The sequence below is a fragment of the Manduca sexta genome, chromosome 2 (assembly GCF_014839805.1).
Source record: "Manduca sexta isolate Smith_Timp_Sample1 chromosome 2, JHU_Msex_v1.0, whole genome shotgun sequence".
NCBI classification, from domain to species: Eukaryota; Metazoa; Arthropoda; class Insecta; order Lepidoptera; family Sphingidae; genus Manduca; species Manduca sexta.
This window is the reverse complement of record NC_051116.1, coordinates 761,814-788,955: the sequence shown is the minus strand read 5'-3', so window position 1 is coordinate 788,955 and position 27,142 is coordinate 761,814. Positions and strand designations below refer to the sequence as shown.

Genomic DNA, 27,142 nt, shown 5'->3' with positions numbered 1-27,142 from the left:
TAATTGGAGACTAAAGCCGCTGACCTTGAGGCGACCGTGGCTCGTGACCCACGCGTTCCCACGATAATCGATACAATCCCACGCTTTTAAGGGTTTTAAGCTTGTAAACTCGCCTGAAGGTCGACATCAAATCCGGGCGGCGCAACGCCGGGTCGTAAGGCACGGTGACCCCAACATAACCGCTCAGTCGCCCCCCACGAATGCTGAGCGGTAGTCATAAGACACTTTCTCCGCGAAAACAAAAAAAAAAAAAGGATAATGGGTTGCTCACGCGTTCGTGTCGAGTCGTATCTAAGTTTTATACGTCTACATAAATTATAAATGAATTTTCATGTTTGATAAACATCAGTAGGAACGATAAGATAATCTAGTTAATATGGAATATAGCAGCACCACCTTTTCTGACTAACTGCCCTCTCAATTATATCGGCGGCATAGTAGCCGGCAAAATTCGCGTCCCGGGATCAGCCTGTGTATATACAGCTTCATACAGTCCGATGTGTTGATAGAGGTCATAATCATGAGGTGCATTGGAGTCAATTTGTCAAAAAAACTACATCAACTTTCATAGAATTCAAACGAAAACAACAGTAAGACCAAATTGGGCCGTCAATACTCCAATACGAGTATCTTAATATGGATATTGGAAACGTTTCCGGAACAATCCAATAAAAATATTTTACCCAAAGTTCTAACTTATTTATGCGTATTATTACCATAAGAATTATATTATCTAAGCTGGAGTTCTGGTATTTATTAGGAACTAGCTATTGCTTGCTACTACGCCTGCGTGAAAAATTTTTTTTCGGCATAAAAGTGCTGCTTTGTATTTACTAGCATAAAAAGTAGCCCATAGCACTCAAGAGTTATGTAGCTTCCTTTCCATCATCAGGATGTCCACTGCTGAACATGGGTCTCCCCAAAGATTTCCAGTACGATCTATCGGAAGCGGCCCGCATCCAGCGACCTCTTGCGACTTTTATGAGGTCATCTGTTCACTTGGTGGGTGTACGTCTGACGCTGCGCTTGCCAGTTCGTGGCCTCCACTCCAGAACTATCTTCCCCCATCGGCTATAAGTTCTTCGAGCTATGTGCCCTGCCCACTGCCACTTCAGCTTCCTATTAGTGTAAACATAATTCTAAATTGGTCCAGTAGTTTGTAAGATAAGCAAGTTGAAACAAACAAACTCTTCAGCTTTTTATATTAGTATGGATATTATCATAGAAATTACTTCATTTGCTATTCATTTTTGAATAAATCTATATACTAAATGTAGGCGTTATTGATTCTTAATATCATGTTCGGAAGTGATATTGGCAATTCAAAAGATTTTTATAACAGTATTGAAAAATATATAAAATCAAAATATGGGATTATTTCCCCTGAGGTTTCGTCAATGTTCAATTCCATTGGTGACAATACTTAAGCATATGTCCTTGCTTAGAGTTTAAGTTTCGTCCGGAACAAATTTCATCAAAATTGGTTCAGTTCCATCCATGAAAGCGTAACAGACAAACATAGTTTCTAATGTATTTATCAGTATCTATGTAGTAACCATGAAACGATATTATTAAAGATAAGTTCTGCCGTTCATAGCTTACAGAATTCAAGGCTCACGATCTCTTATATTACTGCAATAACCAATAATTTGGTCACAATAATTGTTTACATTCACTTTAACATAAGTTGCATCACTACGAATTGTATAATCCGCCATCTTTAACAGTTGGTTGCGCAAAATGGCGCGCATTCGAATTTTATATTCGTTTAGTAACGGCTGTTTGGTTGCCATAAACATTTAACATTTCATAATTCAAATGTGTTCTGTTATTTTTATGTATTCTGCATTTGGCGCCAAAATGATTAATTCTATATGGCATGATTTTATTTACTACTACATAGCATTGATTGTCCGAGACAAGGTTGATTTTCGTAATCAAATTTGTCTAAAATATTCTTTAATAACTTCCCTTCCTGCCAATCAAAAACAAATCAGAATTTATTAAGTATCGTTGAATAACTTGAACAAACAGAAACAAAATTTGAAAATGCGTTATTTAGGAACGAATTAACAACTGCAGATAAACTTTTGATTTGAATTGAAAGGCTAAGAAAGAATAGTCATTATTTCAATGACATTTTAAAGATATGAAGTCACTCATTTAAAAATGTACTTAATTTATTTTATGTTTTATAAGTTCTATAATAGGAACCAGTGATTGTAGATTTTATATTAAAACGCAAAATGTAGTAACTTGCAGAAATCTATACATGTTATACAACAAAATCCTCTTTTCTGTCTGTCTATATGTTATCGATTTTCTCAAAGTCTACTGAACGGACTTTCATGAAATTCGGTATGGAGATAGTTTAAGACCCTAGGAACGTTATAGACTATTTTCTATCTCAGGAAAATATATAGCGGTACTTTTATTATTAAAACTCCTTCACGCGGGCGAAGCAAAAGCTAGTGTCGCAACAGTTATACTAAAGATTCATCAGTAACCTTGATAGGTATATAGACCTTTTTGCATATTTATCATGCAATCTATTTACGATAACAGATGTCATTTTGACTGATCGCATGCGACGTCCGCCATCTTGATTGATTTTTATAATTTTTAAATACTTATCAAAACTGGAAGCGGTGATAGTCTAGTTGGGTGTGGAACGGACTGCCAAGACGAATGTCCGCAGGTTCAAACCCCAAGGGCACACACCTCTGACTTTTCTAAAAATCATGTGTGTATTCTTTGTGAATTTATCGTTCGCTTTAACGGTAAAGGAAAACATCGTGAGGAAACCTACACATCTGAGAAGTTCTCTATAGGAATTTCGAAGGTGTGTGAGGTCTACCAATCCGCACTAGGCCAGCGTGGTGGACTAAGGCCTAATCCTTCTCAGTAGTAAAGGAGGCCCGTGCTCAGCAGTGGGCAAGTATATAATATAGGGCTGACATTATTATTATCATAACTGGTATTACATAATATTTATGCCAGCCCTGTATTGTATACTGTCTATTAGCCTGCCTTAGTCCACCACGCTGGCCTATTGCTAGTTGGCGGACTATATATACCTTCAATATTTTATGTGGAATTCTCATATGTATCGTATATACATTCCTCACGATGTTTCCCTACACCGTTTATACGAAGGATATTTATAATTATTGAAGAAAAATCCACACATAACTTTACAGAGTCAAATGTTATTTGGGTTTTAACCTGCGTAAATTCGTCTCGCCTGTTACTTCCATTCCGAACTAAGCTAAAATCACTATGTATTATTTTCTAATTACTAGCTAAATACAACCCCAAAATGTCAATCTTACGGTACATTTCTCTTGTTCCAGCATGGAATCGGCGTGGAGCTGGTGCGTGCTCTGGACAGCCATCCGCCGAACATTTCCAACGTCTTCTGCGAGTGCGACTCAAAGGACGACGTGGTACGTATACAAAAAATAGAAAAAAAAGGAAAGAGAAAAGTTTACGTTGTTGCGTTGGATCTCATAATATTTTTGTGTAGTTCGTTTACAAGGTATTATCTAGGCTTGAAAGGGAAATATCTAAGCGATAATCAGTAAACTTTTGAGTAAAACTATTGAAAGTTTTGATTTAAATAAGAAAATTCATATTAATTGAACTATTTACTTTATAAAAATATAGTCTAATGATGTTAAAATAGTCCTAGAGCTTCAAAACCTAGATGTAACGAAAAAAAAAATGGTGATTCTAAATATATATATAACTCATTTTTGTTACATTTGTCGCTTAGATATGATTGGTTTTCAAGCTTATTATATGATACACATATATTATTATGCCTTGAGTCTTTGACTAAGAAATGATATCTGAATCATTTCGATATAAAACGAACTAATAAAAATGATGTATAATTTTAGGATTTGATACTTTTTTAATCAAGTTTTAATTTATTTTTCTATTTGTATTTATCTTACGAAAAATCTGCACTGAAATATCTACTTGGAATATCTATGAAATGAAATATTTAACCTGACACGAAATAAAAGTACATATTAAAATGTTTTAATTAGGAATCTGATATTTGAATCAGTTAATTTTTTTATCGTAAAAATTCATATCTGACTATTTTAAAATCAATTCTTAAAAAATAAGAGTCGAATAGTCAATAGACTATTTAGTAACAATGACGATTCAATTGGAATCGTTTCGTTTGAAGCCGAGCGGATGTTGTGATCATGACAACCGACGCGCGGCTGGACGCATCCTGAGTCCTGCTTCCTTTGCTTTATTGCCCTTTTAAACTAGATTTCAAATAAATCTTGTAGTGCTACTGTCTAATGGCATTAATTATCATGTTAATCCTCAGAGTTATAACAAGCTGTTAATTGGTGTTTAACTTGTAGTAGACTTAATGAAAAGACATAGTTTAGAAACGATCTCAGAACAAGAACAAGCATAGAAGTAATACTATTATATTTGAATGTAAACCATCTTAGACAGCAAGAAATTTAATTGTGTTGCGATTCCTTTTGACACGAGTATAACATATTTATGGGCGGTCGTATCGCTTACCATCAGGCAAACGGCAAGCTCGTCTCGTCTTTCAAAGCATAAATAAAAAAGAAAAAAAACTACCCTACTGCTGGGTACGAGCCTCTTTTACTGACAGGTTTTAAGCTACCAATAGGCTGCAAGGAATCTAAATTCCTTATAGAGACTTTATTTGGTATCCTCACGAAATTCATTCACTGTCAATGCGAGGGATAATCAATAATTGGATCAAGGCACAATCTTATGTAATAAATAATGAAGAAGCGGCGATAGCGTAGTTGGGAGTGAAACGGACTGCCGAGACAAATATCCGCAGGTTAAAAATCCAAACTATGTGCTTTCTTTGTGAATTATCGCTTGCTTTAACATTGATGGAAAACATCGTAAAGGAAACTGCATACCTGAGAAATTCTCTATAGGTATTTAGAGGATGTGTAAAGTCTACCAATCTTCACTAGGCCAGCATGGTGGACTAAGGCCTAATCCCTCTGAGTAGTAGAGGAGGCCCGTGCCCAGCAGTGAGACAATATATAATACAGGGCTGATATTATTATATTATTTATATACAACCATTTATATGTTTCCAGACCATCACATGTGACTGTGAGGCGACGCCCGCGTTCCAGCTGAAGGCGTTCAGCCAACGAGGGGAGAAGGTCGAGGTCTCGCACTACCGAGTCAATGTCAACAGGTCAGTTTGGGGTCCGAAATTCAGCTAGGAGAGATCCAAGTCTATAATAACCCTGGATTTTAAATATTGGACAATGATACAAGTTTTGGTATCCTTTACTGGTGGAACAAAGCCACTTGTTTCTGATCTCCACCGGTAGATACATATACGGTGATGAGTGTGGATAGAAGTAGGAAAAGTTGCATCATGAACTCAAATATTTGTAGCGACATAAAGATTGTTGCCGCTGTAGAGGAACAGTTGGTTGGGTTCCTCTATGGAAGGGGAAGATTTCCAGTCAGGCAGATGTTGCGCATGATCCGTCGAGGCCTCCAACGGTTCTAATTCGGAGGTGGTATATATGCTATGCGTCACACAAATTCTACCATCGCAAGTTAAAATGATCTATCGCTATCTAGCGTGATTGCTGTGCGTTATCACTACAATTATATCAATGCGTCTTGCAGTTCCGATGACGTTGAGATACGATGATGATGATAAGAGATAGCGGTGTATTCTTGCACCGCCTCATATTCATTAATCATTTCCTGCTTCCAGATTCCGCGCCCGTCTCAACGTGGTATGCGTGACTGAGAAGCTGACGGGAGAGCTGAAGTTCGACGGCTGGCCTGAAGTGAAGGTGGCGTTGGCCCCAGTCGGACCCCTGCGACCCAACGCCACCGAGTCCAACCTGCAACAACTGGTCAGGTAAGGATGTTGTGTTTGAGCATATTCGGCTTCAACGTCGCATGAATGGAATATATTGTTTGTCGTGGGTACCTAAAACTGTTTGGACTGCTCAAGACTAGGATGACGGCGCTTGCTTGAAGAGGTCTACGTTCACCAGTGGACGGCGATAGGCTGCTTGATTGAATACCTAGTTATTGTTTATTTTTATTTAATAATATGTTCATGGTGTGACGGCCTGTAATTATTATAAAACAGCACTGCAGCAATTATTTACGGAATTGTTACAAATAACTATGTAAGGTGTATGTTTTGTTGGCTGTTCAAATAAATAAATAAATACATGAATAATGTCGGCCGTGGGTGGCAAGTTGTATTTATTATATTTCTTAACGTTAACGTATGTATGAGCATAGTTGGATATGACATTCTGTTTTTTTTTAATAGTTAATGATTGCAGGGACTAATCATTTACGGCCTCAAATTTGAACTGAGCGCTTTTAAAATGGCCTCTCTTTCCAGCGACATTGTAGTGAGCGCGCTGCGTAACACAAACCTGCGGTTCAACCTCACTCCGTACCCGACGTGCCCGCGGCTGCGCAGGTACGTCGACTCCTCGCCGCGGCTGCCGCTACACTACGATTCCATGGTGAGGACTGCTCATATTTTATTGGATATAACATGGATTTGTTATACAAAACTATAGGTACCTTTCCTCACTGGTAGATTTCTTAGGTCGTATGTCTGTTTCGGTAGGTCTATTTCTACCGTCAAGTAACAGTGTGCATGAGCTGTTCGGATTGAAGGACATACTCCTAGTATTGTTACTGGAGCATTTGAGGATAACATCTTGCCTGAAGGTGATGAGAGCAGTGAACTGCTAATCAGTACTTACTTCGTAATCCGTTCACCCCCTCCGCTGGTGATAGTATATATTATATTTGTCCGGATAGCGACCGCACGCAAGGTGTTAAAACCCGCCATAGTAGCCCACATGTCGCGTTCCGGATCAGCCTGTGTATAGATTCCAACAGGCCGGCAAAATTATGTCGATTGTCAAGGGGTAATCTCTCGTCAGTCGACATTCTATTGGACCTCACTCCACTTACCATAAGGTGAGGTTACTTTGTTGATCAGGCATTTTTAGGAAGTCGTGCCTTTTTTAGTTGCAGCATGACCGCCAGTTGTACACCTCCACGCCGAACTCCACCGTGTCCAACCCTGGCCTGCTAGGAGACAAGCGGCTGCTCGTCAAGGTGGTAGGCGCCAAGGATATTGGGGGTGAGATAATTGGGTTCTAGAATGTTCTTTATACAGTAATTTGTATATAGCTTTACTAAATGACTATATAATGTTTTTGGAAATGACACTTTACAATAAGTTATTGGAACCGTAGATGTAAAATAAAATTGTACAAAATAAATATCAATAGAAAATAATTTTAATTTTACACCTTCTAATGTCACTACTACTACTCTAAGAGAATTAGTCGCAGCGATGATGATTATCAATCAGAAATAAACTCACGCACACGCCATATTCGCACTAAACAACAAAATGATAAAAAAATTGAAAAGTAAAACTAGGATATTTAACGACAATTTTATTTAAAAATCTTTTCCTTTATTCTGAAACTCCATCCTTCTATTGTATCACAAGAAATTGTTTGTAATACAACTGGGTTAATTCTAAACTTCTTCTTATACCATATACATATTTCCAGGTAAGACAGGTTGCATAGCGCCATATTGCGTGGTGGAAATGGATGAACCGCCGCAGAGGAACCAGACCGCCTTCAAGAAAGAGACCACCAGTCCGCAGTGGGAGGAACACTTCCTCTTGTAAGTAATACTCAGCGCCGTATCAATCTCACCTTTGAGTAGCATCCTAAGTATACATTCAGTCTTACTTATAAAAAATTCGCAAGGCTATGCTTAGTTAAAACACAAATTTACTCGATCAGCTGTAAGTCAAAGTCCGCCATCTTGTCTCTTAATAATGTTTGAAATAGGAAACCGGTGATGTTTTTGACAGCTATTTAAGCAATTCTTAACCACCTCTTAACGCTAAAACAAGTTTATATTGACTGTTAAGGCATTGAAAAATCTAATAAACAAAATTTTCATGTCATTTGAGCGCCTGTTATCACAATTGATCTTATTCAATAATATGCTGAGTTATCTTAATATGTTACATGCTGACACTTAAGATATCAATTCAAATTTTCTATTCAATAATTGACGAAGATTATAAGAGACATTTACCTTAACTGCATCTCAGCTGATATGTACTTCAAAGCGAAATTGAGTAACAATAATAAGGCACTAACTAGGGGCCGGATTAATAAACTTATCTCACTTATGAGTGGGAACTTAAGATACTGAACAAACAAAAATATACCTTATTTCATTCCCATTTAAGTCGCACACAAAGGGCTGACGACTTATAAGTCGATAGTCAATAATTTAATTAATAAAACAAAGCCGTTATTTACGCCTGTGGTCATATGAGTCGACGTTGTAATAAATTAAACGAGCATTTGACAAATAATTCAAAGAGAAACATTTGTAGGACAAGATTTTTGTCTGTTTTTGTTTTGTATCAACTATTATTACTGGACATTGGCATAATCACCTCTAGATAAATAGTGAAAGCCATAATATAAAATAAAAATTAAAGTCAGGTTTCACTTTAAAATTTGACGTAACCGCTATGAAGTATTTGCAAGTAACAACGTTAATATATCGCTAGCTCATTATTACAAGGACCTATGTTAATTTTTTTTTATATTGGAAAAATAAGGTTGAAAAAAAAACATGTTGGCGAAAATTAGACATAAGTGATTTTGTTACAGCGAGCTGTCCCCGCAAACGGCGGAGCTTCTGTTCGAAGTGTACGACCGCACAGGACCGCCGTCACCGGGCGGCGCCGCGACGCAACACAGGTATATATATATCATTACCATCGTAGGTGTTTCATTACCGTCATCGCAAAATTCATTTTCATTGGCGTCGTTTTCTAACCGGCTTCAAAAAAAGGAGGAGGTTATCAATTCGACGCGAATGTTTTTTTTTATTATTTTGTGTTTGATTGAATTCCAATTTACTGTGTAGTAAATTGACTGAGAACGTCGGGAGAAAATTATAATATAAAAAACGGCAACAAAAATCCGTAATTTTTTTTTTATTTTAATGTCTAACATTCGCGTAAACATAAGAAATTAAAATTAACTCACTTGAAATTTAATACCTTTTAGTGTTATTTGTACCCTCAAAAAATAAACATACGTTTTTATACTGAATACTTTTGTATCAAAAATGTTCTGTATGTGTTATCTAATAATAATAATAATGAGTACATCGCCCTTCATTACATTCTAATTCGTTCCAGCGCCATGGGTCCGTCATATGTTTTTTTTTTAATATTAGCCCGGAGTATGGAATTTTTGCCCGATATGACGATAGGCTCGCCCCCTATCACATCATGGGACGGAATTAATACGGCGAATGTGAATGCCCAATTATTCTGCCTACCTGCCTTGGCATAAAAGGCATGTGAGTCCAATTGAAATGTAATAATACATATTTTGTCCTATATTGCAGGTTTCTGGGTCTAGGCCTGGTGGGTATCGACGAACTCCTGGCGGCGCCGTCCCAGCGGCAGCAGATCGCGCTGCAGACCAGGCCCATGGAGGAGCACGACATCAGCGGCACGCTCACTGTCGAGGTGGGTGGTTTATATTTTTTTTTATCAAATACTTACCCCGCAGGCAACAGTAACAGTAACAACCATTATCGATATAGTTAAATCATTTATGTACTCTAAGTTTTAATTTTCAGTATAGTTCAATTACTTATCTTCACAAAGTTTTCCGTTGACAATTTTAATGATGATGATAATGATTGCAGTTCCTGTTCATCGACGGTCCGGAGATCCCCGAGCTGGGCTCGCGGCCGGTCAAGATCAAGGAGAGCCTGCGCACCGTCTCGCCTCAGGGACAACTCACTACCACCACCAAGACCATATTCAAACAAAATGGTATGTACTTGTTTCATTATTTCATTACCATTATTTTTATATGTATTCTTAGTAGGAGGTCCTTCAATAAATATTTTTATTGTTTTTTTTTTATGTATTTTTGTGACCCTCTGACTCCCACACTCGTTCTCCCCATCCAGGATAAGGAATGATGTTTACTAATATTAATTCTTAAATTCATTATTTTCTCTTTTTTTGGGTTTACTAGGTTTTAAAATTTATCCATATAGCTGATAATGATACGTGAGTGACGGTAATGACTTGGCTGACTTCTTAAAAACTGAGCCTACATAAAAAAATAATGATTCTGTCTCAAGCCGTCGAACTCCGAAATATTTCAGTTTATACCATGTACCCTCATTACCAACACCTCGTATGTCATTACCATGTCAGGTCACGAGACGCAACAGCTGACGGCGTCAGCACTCCGCGAGCTGGAGATGAGCCCCGCCAGCGCCGCCAACAAGTCCACACTCATCATACACTCGGTGCAGCGGGTGAGTTACTCTACTTTGTCGTGTGTTTGAGGTTTGATATTTGAGTACAGTGGTGGATACGTAAGCCCGTCTTCGAAAAATTAAACGTTAATTGATGTATTTGTACAGTCAATTACAAAAATTGTTTTTTTTTAGTTTTTTTTATTAAAAACAATGTATCCGACTACTTAATGGTAAGCAAAGTAGGGTCCAGACAGCGTCAACTAACGAGAGATTATCCATCGCCAGTCGACACAATTATGCGTATTACGTCAAACACAGTAGTAGATGCAATTTAACATAATCAGATACTAAGATAATTCACTATGATCTGTGCAATCTGCGATTAGAAGAAAACTCCTCTTTCACCGTCCATTTTTTTATTTTAATATATACTTTAACAAGTTATCCGTAGAAGGGGAAATTCATATTAGACTATTAAAATGAAGGTAGTCTTGACAGTGACGACGATAAGTGCGACAATAAAATATCCCACTACCATTAAATCAAAACTTAGTTACAACAATAATTTAACGTAGATTTTCACCGCGTACTAAAGATTTGTACGTAAAGTATTTTTTTTTGTTAGCAAGAACTTTTTGGTTTATATAAATAAATTGTTAGTATTACGGAAAACTGTTTAGGCCATTTAGTTTTAGTTAGGCTGTTCAGTTATTTTGTAGTTGACTGTACATAACTAAGTGATTTGGTAATTTAGAACGTAAAAAAAGATTTAATTATTCATATCCACCGCTCTACGCCTGTGAAAGTTTATGAACGAGTGAGTCCGCGCTTATTTTTTACATTGTACATAAGTTTGCCCTAACGATAACTCATAACTAATCATTTTATTTTCATTGCCTGCGTTTGCGGCTAAAAAAAAATAGGAGCCCAAGAAGTCTATCAAGGTAAGACCGTTTTTCGAAAATTTACATTCCCCGAAATGTCATAGTTTTTTTTTAGTATATCGATATGATTCGTAAATAAATTTGATGACCCCTTTAGTTGTTTGTAAATAGATTTTTTGTTACCTTTTCAAAGCATGCATATGTCCAGCTAGTTTGTAGTGGCATTTTTACAGTCTTATTATAATTTTTTTTTGTTACCCTACTTAGCAAGAAAAAAACATGAAAACCTTTTATTTTATATTTTCTGTTATTGCAAAAAAATCTCAAAAGTGTTTTTTTGTGTTACTCTACTTAGTAAAAAAAGAAGAAAACCATTTCTTTTATTTTCTGCTACCGCAAATAAAATATCTGTAATCTCAGATTATTGTACGTACATTTTTATGAGAAAATTCAAGTTAAAATTTATTAATGACATTAAATTCTATCACCTAATAACTATACAGAATATTAGCTCGTTTAGCTCGCACAAATTATTACTGTCAAAAATGCCACAAAACCTCCCCAATAGAATCTAATCGCATCGCTTTCGAGTGTTGCCATACTAACACAACATATCCGCGAAGGTGGAACTAACCGACTCCGGCAAGTTCATCGAGGTGGAACGCGAGGCCATAGACAACCCGCCTCTCCAGCCCATAGACTATGTAGACCACAGTGTCAAAGAGAAGACGGCCAGCCCCAACCAATCGCCGGGAAAGAGTGTAAGGATTAAGGAAAACGGCGCTAAAACGAACGGAGAAAATCTAGACATGGTATGGTGTTGTGTGTTTTTTGTGTTATTAACTTTATTTTAAGTTATGCACCTTTGTTCTATGGGCACTGTCATATTTTTTTTAATCAGGAATGATATTTTATCTTTCCCTGTTTTTTATCTATAATGTGACGTATACTTATTTCTGTCTATTTTTAAAGCATTTTGAAAATATTTACATAGACGCTTATGGATAAAAAAAAATTAATTAAAATAAGCCAAAATAAAAATCCTAAAACTTACAGTTATTTATAAAAAACTATGTCATTTATAAAGACATTTTTTTATAGCAAGGTGACTACGTGAACAACCAAAACGAGAGCGTTCCCCCGGAGCCGGCGCCGAGGAAACGGCGACGAGACTTCTTTGGCACCATCAAAAGGAGGTGGGCACAAAATTATATATGTATAACTAAAATGACTATTGGAAAACTAAAGATACATAGACATATATGCATAATATATACATTCATAGAATAAGACTAGGGTTTGTAATTTGTTTGGTGTTAGTGTGTTAGTAGCTTTTTATATAATCTTGCCATAATCTCTAATAATTTTTTTTTATATAATTCATGTGGTACTACTACTTCAAATAATATAATCCTGTAAATCTTATACTGATTTGCGTTATATTTTTTAACCAAATATTCAAGAGGCTTGTTTCTTCAAAAACAAAAAATTGGAGAAAATTGCTGATAATCATGCAAGTTATTAGAAGTAAAGTTTCCACTTGCAGACTAGGTAGATCTCGCACTCGCGGACAGTCGCTGGACATGACCGACTCCGAGCTCGAGCACCAGAGCCGCATGCGCAGCATCAGCGCCGAGAGGAACACGCATGGTGAGGATGCGTTCAATAACTCAAATAAAGAAAAAAAAATCTTTTGAGTCCTATGCTCAGTGCATTTTAAAGTAATAACTTAATTAAATTGATAAGTTTCCTATAGAAATCTTTTTAACGTAAAAAAAATAATTAAAAAACAAAAAGGTTGTACTTTTTGCTTCGACTAAAAAACTTATGATGCATGATACTTTTTTAACGTAATACCGTTCTTCATATCGTGTTGCAGAAAAAGCCCTATCCGTCCCAAACAGAAACGTGTATTCCGCCGGTGCATCCCCCGCGCAGTCGGGAGATGAATCCAGGACCTCGAGAAGGTGGGTTCAACAACAATACGTACGATAACAGCACACGTGATGTACCGGCATTGATATCACAACTGAGCCCACGTAACTTGTTGGTGTCATTTTTTGATAATATTTTTTCGTCTTTTTTTTGTTTTTTTTTTTATGTTTCATATTTCTATAAAATCAAAATATATAATGTACACAAATATTGTACAAAGGATATCCTAAAAAAATATTAAAAATATTTAATTACGCCATAAAAATAACATAGTATGCTGTAAAAAATATTTATCAACAAATGATAGTATTGAGATACATGCTGGCTCTATGGTGTCTCATTCATCCATTTTCTATCTGGTGAAAGTGTTGTAATTATGTAAACAATAAGTGTTGAGAAAGTTTTGCACATATAAATGTACTGATACATTTTTGTAGAATTAAACAAGAGTTATATAGATTTGTTATCATTTCTTAGCCCTTTTGATAGCCAAAAAGGTTTGATATATTTTTTTAAAGACTTTTATAAGAATTAACACTAAAAAATATTTCTTGCATAATTATAAATTTAATAAGTCGTGTTTTTAGAAATTTGTGCAAAAATATAATACTCCATTATTTAATAGTGTTTTTCAAAATGAAAATTGTTGGAGCTTCTACAAGATTACTGGCGTAGAAAATTAGCTAATAGCTGGTAACCCTGTTTATAGTTACTAGTATAAAAGTAGGTGTTTGACGCTTTGGTTAGTTCGGATTAAGCATGGCAAGACTACATTATTTCTAACTACAATTGGCATACGAAATAAACTAACGCCACCGCTTCTAACTGAATAATGAAATCTTGCCATAGATAATTACCGATTTTTTAGGTAACATCGGCACTAATTGTATATTTTTCTTCTTTTTTTCATCTGTCAACACTCACGCTGGGGGTAATGGCACTCTGCAAACTGGTAACACTGGTATTTTCTCATACTAAATGGCTGTTTCTATTAATGCATGTATTTTCCGCTTTCATATATCATTGTGTTTACATTACCTTTTTGTGTTTTATGTGTTCCTTTTTATCCTGCATTTATTTCTGATAATTTTTTCCTTATGTAAATCCCTCGAAATATTCAATTTCAAAAATAATTATCCTTACCTACTTAAACTTTTTTCTATTGTTTTTCGTTTGTAATCTCGGCCAACTTATTAATTTATCCAAAATACCTCTTAATTTTCATTGTTTTTTAACTCAATATCCCAAAACGCTTACTCCACCGTGAAAAAAAAAATCAAATACCTACCATTTACCCCATCCAAATCCTTTCGCCCCAAACCCGATTTCGTAAAATTGACGTCCGAAGGTCCTCTCTTAGCGAAGCGTCCGGCTTCAGTACTGCTTCAGCGAGGACGTTCATCCACGAAGCCTCGACCCTGGTGCTGGAGACCATCGAGGCGGGCATCAAGAAGCACTACCTGGTGCCACTAGCCATCGCCCAGCGATCCCGGTGGCGGCGGAAGGGGGTCAAACTTCATATTTACAATGAGCACACATTTATTGCTAAGCATCTTACTGGGTAAGTTGGTTTTAATTTTTTTTTTTCGGCGCAAAAAAAAATTAAACCGTCCCATAGTATACAAGGTGCATTTTTTATATACTGATTTAAACACATGGCACACCAATTAAAAAAGATAAACTGCAAATAACAAAATTGTTATATCTATGTTTTACCTTTTTGATTGTTTTAATGAATAAACAACAAAAAAAAGTTACATCCCTTTTATCCGTTTACAAAAATACTTTCCTCCTACGACTTTTTTCTACGTGTAATTTAATATAAGCAACACTTACATCTTTTTTTTTATAAATTTTTGCCCCCAAAGACTCTAATTACAATATGAAACCGAACGTTTCCAGCGGCACAGTGTGCGAGGTGTGCGGTAAGACAGTGGCGCGGCGGCTCGGCAAGCAAGGCTACGAGTGCCGCGACTGCACGCTGCGCTGCCACAAGCACTGCCATGTCAAAGTGCCCAACACATGCCCCAGATCCACCGTGCACAATATGGAGCTGTAAGTATTCCTCCGTAGATTCATTTTAATTGTCGAGTGTGAAAAAAACAATGGGGTACCCCATTTAATAGATCCGTCTTAATGTGCCAGTAACTGCATTAGGCTTTACCGTTCACGGTTAATTCGATTTGTATAATATGGGTACAGACTACATACTTACCCCATTTAGTACTAGATCCATCGAAAGCAACTGAATTCTAAGCAATGTTGATGACATTTGGGACGGAATCAGCTTAAACTCAAAAGAGGGATTTCGCCTACTTTTCAAAATATTTTTCTTTAACTGAATTCATAAATGGGGTACCCCACATTTGAGTTTAGCGTCTACAGTGGACAATATATTTATTTAGTAAAAATAACTTATAATAAAGTATGAATAGATATTAGTTTGTTATTTACTATAATTTTAGATATAAATTAAGTTATTCTGCGTACCGTTTGTTTAATCGTACTACAGTTAGTTTAGCGATTTTAGACTTTATGTACCAGCAGCTAAGACAATGCGAGTTTGCATTTGCCAAATGAAATCTCTGCGAAAACAACATTAGATATAATTTAGCTTACGTTTTGCATTTGAGTTTTTTTTATCACTAAAGCCAGAATATCAGTTCCTACATCCACAATTTTATTTGCTAGTTTAAAATAATATTTTAACATTCACATAAAACACATGCATTAAACATAGACTACGTTATTAGTCTGGGCTACAGCGCCAATGGCTTTATTTTTCGAAAAAAAAAACCTGTACGTTTTCTGTATTCCTTAGCCTGGACTAAGCACTTCAAGCATAGACATAAAAGTTTATTTTTGTCAGTTTATTACATTCAGCGTTTTATTTACTTCACATCTAGAATTATGTTAACTTACCTTACTAGAAATTATAAGAAAAAATACTTTTCTATCATGGGGCTATGTAAAGTGTTATAAGTCAAAGTAATCCTACGATTGTAATAAAACACATATGAACATTTATGTCTATTTATTTATAATAATTGACATATTTTTAAAGTATCTAATACCAAGAGGTCAATTTTGTTAAGCAAAATTAAATTAATTTATTTAATGCCTATTGGTTTTTTTAAATACTTTTTTTTCTAAATAAAGGCTTATATTGCGATGCAAAATCGATCACGAAGTCGGTATTAAAATATAGTTTAAGCTTTTGACATTTTTTTACACAATGACAATTACGAAAATATTGTCAATAAATTCTATGCGTCTTAAATGTAAAAAAAAAAACAGTTTAAAATGGGAATTAAAACATAAAATGTGTATCCAAATAATTAACTGTCACTGTGTAAATAACGTACAGTAGTTTAATTTAAAAAGGTTGATTTGATTGCTAAATAACTTATATTCCGAGCTAATTTTGTTAGTAAAGATTGTCTTCTTCTCTGGCATTTTTTGTAATAAAAAATACATTTATCCTTTTTTTAAAAGAGAATAAGGCAATTGACACGTATGACACATAAAAAAATGTGACATACTGCCACGAGTAATATTAGTTTCATTACGGCTGTATTGCTTATATGTATTTTTAATTTCAACGCTGCCAAGGTCTCATTCCCATAGCTTTGGAAACGGAAGGTACTTATTGCGTTTTTTTATATTTTTTATCGTACGATAAAAGTATATAAATGTGCGAATCACGTGCAATTAGGAGGGAGTGCTTGCCACACATCATCTGTTAATTTGCCTTAAGAAAAAAAATAAGAATTATAAAAAATATTAATATTACATATGTATTGTGTTTAATTAAAAAAAAAAAACGGGATTAAATTTTGATTTTTAATTTATGTTTATTTTATTATAGGTATTTTTTTATTTTCTTACGTATACGTAATTGCAGCAGTAGAATTATAACATGATTTAAAAAAAAACTAATGGTGGTGGTTAGCACTCCTGTAAATTATATTATGTGACATACAAAATAGCATTGTAAAAATCAAAAAATTGGACAAACTAAATGTTTTTGACGAATTTATCATGCAAACTGTTATTTAAAGCCTAAATAATTATCCGTAATATAGTTAAAATTTCTTAGTAAATTTATTCGCCCTCAATTAAGATAAAATGTCAAAAATATTTATATTCAAAATTAATATTGATTCCATAACTATCACATATTTTCATTGTTTTTTTTTTTACCGAAATCATGCTATTCTTCGCTTCAGCAAGTCTTGATATATTTTTGTTTTTTAATATAACATGTCACCTCGCTTATAAATTGAATACGGCGCTTCTCGTTTTCATTAAATTTATTTCCGAAACATGAAAGAAAAATCTTTCGTATACATCTATATATATAAAAGAAAGTGGTGATAGTTACACTATTTATAACTCCAGAACGGATGAACCGATTTGGCTGAAAATTGGTAGAGAGGTAGCTTAGAACCAGGAGACGGATATAGGATCCTTTTTATCCCGTTCCCACGGTAACAGGACATGACATAAGATGTGGTATAAGAAAGCAAAATTTGGTATAAAGATAGTATAAGACCCTGCGAAGGTTATAGGCTACTATCCCGGGAAAATATATAGTGGGACTTTTATCCCGGAAAACTCCTGTACGCGGGCGAAGCCGCGAGCAAAAGCTAGTATTTAATAAATGACTACTACAAAGAAATGATTTATGTCTCTTCGTATCTAAAGTGTAGCAATACGATCGATACGATTATATAGCATAACGTAAAATATGTGGAATTTAGATTTATTCAACAAAAAATCCAAGTGTTACCAAACCCTTTATGTTTTGGGTATTTTTTGGGTGGTGGGTAAATTAATGTTTTTTTTTCATATTTTATCATATTTTTATTACACTAACTGATATTGACTCATTTCTGCATCTGTAGAAAATGTCTCCGGCATTAAGCACGATACATTTTAATATAAAAAGTATGTACTACATAAATAAATAAATGGTACACTTAGATATCCCAACGCTGTCTGAATCCCGTAATGTTTATTTCACTCGTAAAAGATCTGTTGAAGATGAGTTTTCTAATAAAATATTTGTCATTGGGTTAATAATAATAAGTATAGAACAATACTTAAGTAACTAAGTTTTTAAAATCTTTCATGTTTCGTCTAGTGACGCGTCAGCTAAATTAAAAAAAAAATAAAAACATGTTTTCATGTCATCTTTTCTAAAACCATTCGTGGTTGATCCAAATATTATGTGGCTTCTAATCATAGCTTGAAGCTTCTAATGCTTAACATCACATAACCCGAACAAGTTACTGTTGTGTTGTGGCTTATTTTTAAGTTCATACAAATATTTGATCAAGTGATCTCTACGAGATAAAAGTAAAAATTAGGTATAAATACAATTTGTTGAAAAGTCAGTATTTATGTATAGAGAAAATAGGGGCTTTCTAATGGTTTATAGCATTTGGAGCAATAACTTGAACATAGCATTTGACCTATGTGATTAATGTTTCATGTTTTATATAATTGTTTTAAGAAACCTCTATTATCTCTTAGACAGAAAAATTTACGATAAGTTATAAAAAAAACGTATTTTGTTATAAATTATTTATATTTAATGTTAACTCGATTTTATTGCGTAACATGATTTCGTAAATTTTTCTTTTCATTCGTTATAAATAACAATATTTTAAAATGTTGTACCTACGCAATAGAATCGTATTATTTAAAAAATATATAATTTAAGATTTAGATTGTAATTCTGTGTATACTCTTCTTTTAGATCCATGCTCCCTGTGCTAACTGAATAAGTCAAGCTAAGCAAGAAGACTGCAAGTTAAATTATAAAAAAATATATAAAAAAACCCAAAAAAAATAATATTTCGAGAATTTTCCACGTTCAAGGTCGATTAAAGATACAGTAAAGTAATTTTTGTAGCTAGAATAGTTAGTGTTTTTTGTTGAAACGCTTTGCATGGTTTTTTTTAAAAATATTTATGGCACGAATTTACGATGTTGCAACTTATAAATATTTTTTTTTTTTTAGTTTTTTTTTTTGTCACAGTGAATTATATTTGCTTTAATTTTAAATATTTATTTTTTCTTTTTAATTAAAACAAGGATTCTGATTTCTTGGAAGATATCTATAACTTGAATTATTTGTTAAAAACATTCTGAGTGTAAAAAATAAACTACAGTTATATAATTTTACCAATTAACACAAAAAGGCTTAGTTTTCATTCCAAGTTAATAAAAACTAAGACTTGGGACCAGTTTTAATTGTTGTTTTAATTTTTTGCATGAAATTTACTTACTGCACTGTGTTGAATTAGGCTTCTTATAGATGTTTTATAAACATTTTCGTTATTTTTATTCACAAGAAAATAAAAAAAAAACCTTCTAAGGTGAGACATCCTCAAGGAACATCAATGAAATATCCAATATTTATTGTTCTTTTTTTTTCAGGACTTACATCTCATCTCCATACACCGACAAAAACATAAGAATGTTGTGATGAAAAAAAAATGGTGAAGCGCTTCGAATGCACAAAGCATTGTCATAACTTTTATCTATTTAAAACTCTCCGAGTACAATTGTAATCAGCTATAAACACGATATACAATTCGTAGGCTTTTTTACAAATATATTTATTAAAACATAGTTTTAAGGAACAACGTAGAGGTTCTAAAATTGTTACCATGAAAAAAACTTTTTGAAATTCTCCCGCTTATGTCACTCGCTGGCGTACATGTAGAATTAGTTTTAGGTATCGCTAGAGCCCACTGAAAGCTGTTTTTGCCACACCAGCAAAACGTCGGCAAAGAAAAGAGGGGTTTTTGACGGAAAAAAAATTCTACCTCATTTTCTTTTTTGGAAAACATAGTTACCATAAACCAATTGTTGGCAACCCTGAAAAGTGACTATTTATTTTTTAGTTTTATAAGTGCTTTATGCACAAAGTGATCTTAATGTCGTACGTGCAATATGAAATAAACACGCGCTTTAGCTTTCGACGTTACATTAGAGTTAAATACGGCCATAATTTCCAGTGACCACCTATTTTTTAATCTAGATTGGAGATCAGCGTTTTTTATCGTGCCTAAATATAAAAAAAATCGTTACAACGCAATAACAATGAAATAAAAAATCAGTAAAATTCTATGTAACATTTACGCTTTTTTATTTACATCCAAATCAAGAGCATTGGTGCTAAATATCAAACGCGACGCCGTCTCTAATCTCGATTATGAATTGTCATAATTTAAGTAAGCAAGTGAGTTGTTAATTTTTTTGTTTATTAGAGAGTGACTGACAGTTATTATTGTAGTTGTATTTGTAATGCGCTGCGAATGTTTTGGCTTTTGGTGCTTTAAAAAGTTGATCTCAGAGTTCTCTATTCAGATTTTTTAAAGAAAATATTTACAAATATTGCCCATATTTTATTTATAATAGAAAAAAAAATATGAGAAATAATTTTGATGAAATATGGACAGTTTTTTCTACTTACTCGTTTACAATATTCGAAATTACAAATAGTATTAATCCACAATTTCATAATTTTCATAAGCGACATTATTTACATCTATCGACAATAAAAACTCGAATATCTGCCAAGAAAGTACTTATTTATACGTCAATGGAAAAGTCCAAAATATTCGTAGCGACTTTTTTATATTTTAATGAAGTGATTCATATTTATATATTAAAACATGACAAAATTTGTGTATACTCATTTTGTATACTAAGAATGTTAACGCATAATGTTTTATGTGGTTCCGTATGTTTAAACAAAACATATTTATTTATAAATGTTGCGCAATTGTGTTCTGTGTAATATAATTTTTTCCTCTTTTTTTTTTAAATAAAAATGCCTTTTTTCAGCATGTTTTTTATTTAACTATGACGTGTTAAGTCACTTACGTGTGTGTTTGAAAGCTTGCCATGTTTCCTGAAAGAAAAAGTAATACACCAGATAAACAAAATGGAATTTTATTCTTCCCATTTTATTAAAGAGATTGCGATTTAATCTATATATAGAAAAATGAATCCCTATTTCGCTACTGTCAATTGTTTGAAATAACCGTCAGCGATTGACAGAATGCGCGCTGCAAATTCATAGTTAAGACGGGACAACGTCTGTCGGGGAAACTAGTTTAAAATAAATATAAAAAAGATTTATAATTTTCTTACCTCAAACTAATTCCAAGATTATTATAGCTCAAGCGCGGTACTTTTCATGAAATACTATTAAAGTATAGATTACATACCTACTTGAAATTTTAAATATGATCAGTCAGGTCATCAAGTTTTGTTACAAGGTCGATAGTCATGTTCGTGTACTTTATATATCGTTCAATTACTTCTTTATGACGAACTAATACAATATGAAAACCTCAATGCCTATTGGACGTAAACTATATATCGACGGTAGAAGGCTAATTGACATAAGCTACATTTTTTTCGAAAAAATTTAACTAGTTAAAAAAAAACATAAAAGTTCTGATTTTAAATATGCATGAAACTTACTGTCAAAAAAATGTCTAAGTCAATTAGACTCAACCCTAAATTTATAAGTCTCGTACCAAAAATGGTGAATGTTGAGATAATCTTTTGTGCCGGGTATTATAATTATGATATTTTAATTTTTTTAAATATATTTTATAAAATTTATTTTTTATTTTTTTAAATTTTCGTAAGAACTATTTTGTCACAATTGGAATTAAAAAAATTCGTGTATAAATTAAAAATAAAACAACAACTACGATCACAAAAAAAAATATAATTTGTTACCAAAATTGTATTTACAATAAATGACTGCTAATAAATCATTACATTGGTATATAATTGTTACATACATAGAAATCACTTGGTAACCTAATGCTAGCTTCACACGGAGGCGCGATGTGCGGTAGTGTTCGCGGATGTGGATAGATGTCGCTACTGTGAGCAAACGAGGTTATTGAAAAAAGGACCGTATGGTATAAACTGAGAATATACATTACAAAACCCGAGTTATTATGAATGTATAAATGATGAATTTTCTTAAATAACTTGAAAAATAGGCCCTAAATATAGGAACGTAAGTCAGATCAAAAATGTTTTACCCACAGCAGCAACAATAAATGCAGGAATTCGACAAAAATACAAACAAATGGTGAAAAACAAATTTCGTTTCTATTTCAAGATGGCACAAAATAATACAAATCCATCAGTTGTTTTTGACTATTTTAATGCACAATACTATCTGCTATAACTAAAAACTTAGTTCTTTAACCGTTATCGTGTTAGTTGAAGTTATATACAAAGATGGATTGTCGCTTGAAAATAAATCATTGCGAAGAAAAAAAGCTTCTAAGCGACTTAAGAGAAACTTAAATACAAAATGTCACTTATAAAAATCATACAATCACAAAATTGCTTCGATTTAAATAATCGACTTATATCGATTAATTTTAATAGTGCTGTCTACAATAAATCGATTATTCAATACACAACAATACATATTTTGGTACAGCGCGAATTTAATGACACCATTCGTGTCACAGCTGATGATTAGGCAGAATACAATATCTTATATCTCACATAAATACAAACTTATCGATACACATAACTGAGACCAATACATTATATTAAAATTAAATTTGGTAATGCGCGAACGTCCAGTTTTATAAATCGTCTCATTTAATACTAAGCATTTATCTTACATTTAACATATATCATTAAATATCGAGTTTATTCGTTAGAATCGTTCACCGATTACGTTATTTGATGTTTGGCCGTTACTATGAATCGTGACGTAAATAGACGTCTTGCCAAAACCACTGCAATCTTTGTAGACAATATGTCATTTTAGTAATGTTTTTTTTTGGCTAGAATTTGCATGACGTAAATATACGTCATCGTACAAGGCTGTACGTCATTTCACGTCGCTCATAGAAACGGCAAGTGAAAACGAAAATAAAAAATATAAACGTTCATAAATGCAGCCGCCAGGCGTTAACTAAAACGCAATTTTTGGAATAAATTATTTTGAGCACCAGAACTTAAATAAAAACAAAATCCAATTAATTACAATTGTTAAAAAATCGTTTTCAATCCAAAAAGGACTTTTCGAAAAATTATTATAAAAAACATACATATCAATGTCAAAAATGGTGTTTTTAGTAATAAAAGTAGGCCATATCAGACCTAATCAATATAATGGAATGATTTCATGATTTTTTTATGACAAAAAAAATCTAAATACTGTTTGGGTACAATCGAGCTCCATTAGTTACATGACATCCGATTACATTAACCGTCTAAACATTGTACACGACTACAAAATTGTTTATTTTAAACTTTCATATTTCCATTTCTATTTTCTTTATATGAATAAGTATAATCGATTTTATAATCGATTCATAATCGATACGTCACTACTTTAGTAAGAGCTCGGAGAAACATCCTTAATTACTATTGTCAGAGGACTTTCAAACTAAAATTTAAATTCCAATGTTAAAGCCAAAATAAAACTGAATCGATGTACTACTAAAACATGTACTTTTAGTCAATTTTACATTAAATTTTTTCGTTATTTTTAAATGTATACTTTGCCGGGCTGTTTGTTGGGTCTACAGGTTTCGATATATCGTGGTATAGGACTGATGTTGGGTACAAATGTAATAAATTACCGACATAACAGCCAATCTTCAAAATACCAAAATGGCAGGTCGTGGTAGAATTTTAGACCTATCCAACACCACGATATTTTTGGGGTACTTAATACAAAAGCGATGTATAAAGCACTTAATCTAATTTGGCCTACAATAGACTGCGACGTTGCGGGACACCCTTAAATTATGGAAGCAACTTATTATATCAGTCGATAAAATTCGTTACACTTATCGTAGACATCGACTAATTTGAAATCGATGGGATCGAAGCGGAATTAGGCTGAATCGATTACTAAACTCACAGTGCCACGTACTTAAACAATAGAAGCACACAAAATGTAATAATATATATTTAACGTATTTGAGTATGAACTTTAATATTATGCATATAGATATTATATTTCTTTCTTATTATGAAATACAAAATCTTAACTTCATATGAAAATCATAGAAATAGCTGTACAGATAAAATGATACCAAATTGTTATGGAAGACATTATCTATATGGAAATGGGGGTGTCCAGTCAGTTTGTGTACCCGGCAAAGTTTATATACGCATATACATATCTTATGCTATATCGTAGCGTACGCTTCGATCCGTACACAATCGTGTACCAGCCATGTCCCACTGCTGGGCACGGGCCTCCTCACTGACAAAGTTTAGGCCTTAGTCCATGCTTGCCTAGAGCAGCAGACTTCATTTACCTTCAATATTTTTTAGTAATTAACGTTAAATAGTTTTAGAATATTATGTTAATGTATTTTTTTTTTCATGAATTTACGACTAAATTGGTAAAGTTGAGTGATTACTGTTATTTCCGATAAGGGGTTTATTAATCGACAAACTCAAACACATTTATCTTTGATTTTTTTTCTGCTTATACAGAGTGTTTACTTTATTATCTTATACAGGTTGTTATTTTTCCATACCTATCTAAAAAACAATATTTAATAAAAATGAAAATATGTCACCTTTGAGTTTTCTTCGTTATACATGGTGGTAACTTCCCGAGTATACAGGGTGTTCCGATTGCGCACGGACCGACGTAATGTCGATAGACAATAATACTAATCTTACACCGCGAAACTAGATCATTATATCATAGTTTTAACTTTTAATATTCGTTGAATGTTTCTTCTTTATATTCTGTTAAAAAAATGCAATTCACCGATAATATTGATCAAATTGCTGATGTTCAAAATGATGATAGGCCATTTTTGGTTAAATCAGTCATTATGTGTAGGCCATTTGTGTCCGTGAAACTATTTCGTTGACAATTGACAATACAGACTTCAACTTCACACTATTTAGAGTCAACTACTAGGGACTTTCAGCCCTACGACCCGAAACATAGTAATGCCTTTCGTTTGATTTTTAAATATCGTTCCACCAGACAAATTGTCATACCTTCTTCGTAATATAAATAAGAAACACCCAAATTACAATATGCAATTGCGAGATCTTAAAAACTACGTACACATATACATACGTATCCGAATAAATATTTTTTTATTTAAGTATAAAATTAAAAAAACACAACTTGTCTTATGCTTCGATATTGATGCGTGCGTTACACGTGTCGATCGCTGGCGCGCGACATGTTGCGATGTTTGTTGCCTGAGCACTTTGGGTCTTTGCGCTGTCATTTGCTGATTGAAAGCGTCACGCCTTTTCCTTAGGGGTAGGCAGAGGTGTATCAATTTCGCTAGCTACGTAAGGTGAGATGTTCATAGCAGTCTAGCATATGATATTTCAATTAACAAATGGCAGCAAAAGTTACATGATCCGGATATTGTATACTGACAAGTGATGTACTGATAAATATTTTTATCAATGCTTTATCTCTTTCACTCGTTCAATTATTGAAAAAATTGACAAGAAACACTGATAATAAATATTTATATGTAAATCTTAATAGAAAATTACTGATCACTGCTTAGTACTATCAAATACTAATCACAATATAGAACGTCAGATTTATAAGTACTGAAAAGTGAGCATAGGTCAAATACTGACCTTTCAGAATTGATAATACTAAGCAATTATAATACTGAACAGTGATCAAAAATACTAACCGTAGACCAACTATATGCAACGAGTAGGGCAAATATTAATCATCACTGTTCAGTAACCTTTCAGTACAGCATTAATGCCTATCAAAATTATTGGCAGTGCGTTAAAAAGCTCATCAAAAACAATATCGCTTATATGTAAAGAATATGCAAACAGTGTAAATACTTAAGGTAAATCAAAATTAACATCTCACTTTTACTCTTAACGTAAAAGAAATCACATGTTCGCTTCGCTTGTATCTGGTCGCATCATAGGGGCGAGTCTATCGCTATATCGAGCATAAATTGCGGCGCTATACAGATCAGTTAAAAAGAAACCTAATCTTTCCTCCTGACGTTACCCTAGAGATGGTGAACTTTTGAGGTTAACATACCATTATTTTAAAAAGAGTCTAAGCCATCCAGGACCGGTTTTATCTTTCAAAGTGTCTCTTTTAAGCGACTTTTTTATGACCCTAGTTGGGTATAGTGATAGGTATTTTTGTTTAGCATATGCTCGTGCCCGAAATATTTACTGCCACCCGTGCTATTAGTTCGCCATCCCTTTCCTACCCTATTGCTATCCAGGTTAATAGACTGGCGTCTGCCTTCTCATCACTCCTTCACCGGACCCTGAGCCTCAAGAAGTTCGTACTAAAACGAATTTACACTGTCCGCAAATTCTATATTCTATATTTCAACAAAGCAATAAATACATTAAATTAGTTTATCAGGCTACACATTGGAATATTCGATTTGAAGTGTTTGAAGTACACTAGCAGTTATGGGCGTAACGAGCAATATTTTCAGACCTATTATTTGAGATGGTACGGGTTCAAATCTAAGTCATAAATCATGTTGTAGATTATTACACCTACCAAACTGTTTTAATAGTTCAGAGTTGGTACTAGGCCTGGTTTGAGATTAGCATATATTTTGATACACCAAATTACATATGCTATAGGACCAGTTCTGTAAATTACTAAACTTATTTTGATGAAATTTAAAACAAAATGAACTCCAAGAAAGGACATAAAGTATTTTATCATCCCGGAACCTGGCTTTGAAGTGTAATCTCCAACAATTATAATACAAGTCATGAAAATATCACTCTTGCCTTACGTATACTGTCTGTAGTGCTCAGGCGAGGTCGCGCGTGTGACGTCACCGGTGACGTCACTGCGGTGGACTAGGATACACTCGGCGGCCGCCGGCGGCTTACCTGCGCGACAGCTCCGCTTTCATCGCTGGAAAAGATGAGTT

General features: G+C 33.8%; 2 protein-coding genes across 14 annotated transcripts in view; one reads left to right on the top strand and one right to left on the bottom strand.

Moving 5' to 3' along the window:
* Positions 1 to 21,052, top strand: part of LOC115454496 — a 63,309-nt gene extending 42,257 nt beyond the window's left edge. For 2 of the 8 annotated variants that reach the window (XM_037437989.1, XM_037437985.1), the window contains exons 3-20: positions 3,354 to 3,446; positions 5,124 to 5,227; positions 5,765 to 5,914; positions 6,416 to 6,542; positions 7,060 to 7,174; positions 7,617 to 7,734; positions 8,748 to 8,837; positions 9,496 to 9,619; positions 9,802 to 9,931; positions 10,325 to 10,428; positions 11,295 to 11,315; positions 11,879 to 12,067; positions 12,357 to 12,451; positions 12,802 to 12,905; positions 13,135 to 13,222; positions 14,539 to 14,751; positions 15,093 to 15,245; positions 19,638 to 21,052. In XM_037437989.1, the coding sequence (XP_037293886.1) occupies positions 3,354 to 3,446; positions 5,124 to 5,227; positions 5,765 to 5,914; positions 6,416 to 6,542; positions 7,060 to 7,174; positions 7,617 to 7,734; positions 8,748 to 8,837; positions 9,496 to 9,619; positions 9,802 to 9,931; positions 10,325 to 10,428; positions 11,295 to 11,315; positions 11,879 to 12,067; positions 12,357 to 12,451; positions 12,802 to 12,905; positions 13,135 to 13,222; positions 14,539 to 14,751; positions 15,093 to 15,245; positions 19,638 to 19,686 (2,067 nt within the window). In that variant the 3' untranslated portion in view covers positions 19,687 to 21,052. Of the gene's footprint in view, positions 1 to 3,353; positions 3,447 to 5,123; positions 5,228 to 5,764; positions 5,915 to 6,415; positions 6,543 to 7,059; positions 7,175 to 7,616; positions 7,735 to 8,747; positions 8,838 to 9,495; positions 9,620 to 9,801; positions 9,932 to 10,324; positions 10,429 to 11,294; positions 11,316 to 11,878; positions 12,068 to 12,356; positions 12,452 to 12,801; positions 12,906 to 13,134; positions 13,223 to 14,538; positions 14,752 to 15,092; positions 15,246 to 18,954; positions 19,098 to 19,637 lie in introns of all 8 variants that reach the window. The other 6 variants (XR_005112257.1, XR_005112256.1, XR_005112258.1 and 3 more) reach the window with 6 other exon arrangements.
* An 879-nt stretch (positions 21,053 to 21,931) lies between these two features.
* LOC115453285 (protein enabled) overlaps positions 21,932 to 27,142 on the bottom strand; it is a 100,967-nt gene continuing 95,756 nt past the window's right edge. For all 6 annotated transcript variants that reach the window (XM_037437977.1, XM_037437963.1, XM_037437964.1 and 3 more), the window contains one exon: positions 21,932 to 27,126. In XM_037437977.1, coding sequence (XP_037293874.1) covers positions 27,098 to 27,126 — 29 coding nt within the window. In that variant the 3' untranslated portion in view covers positions 21,932 to 27,097. The remainder of the gene's footprint in view (positions 27,127 to 27,142) is intronic.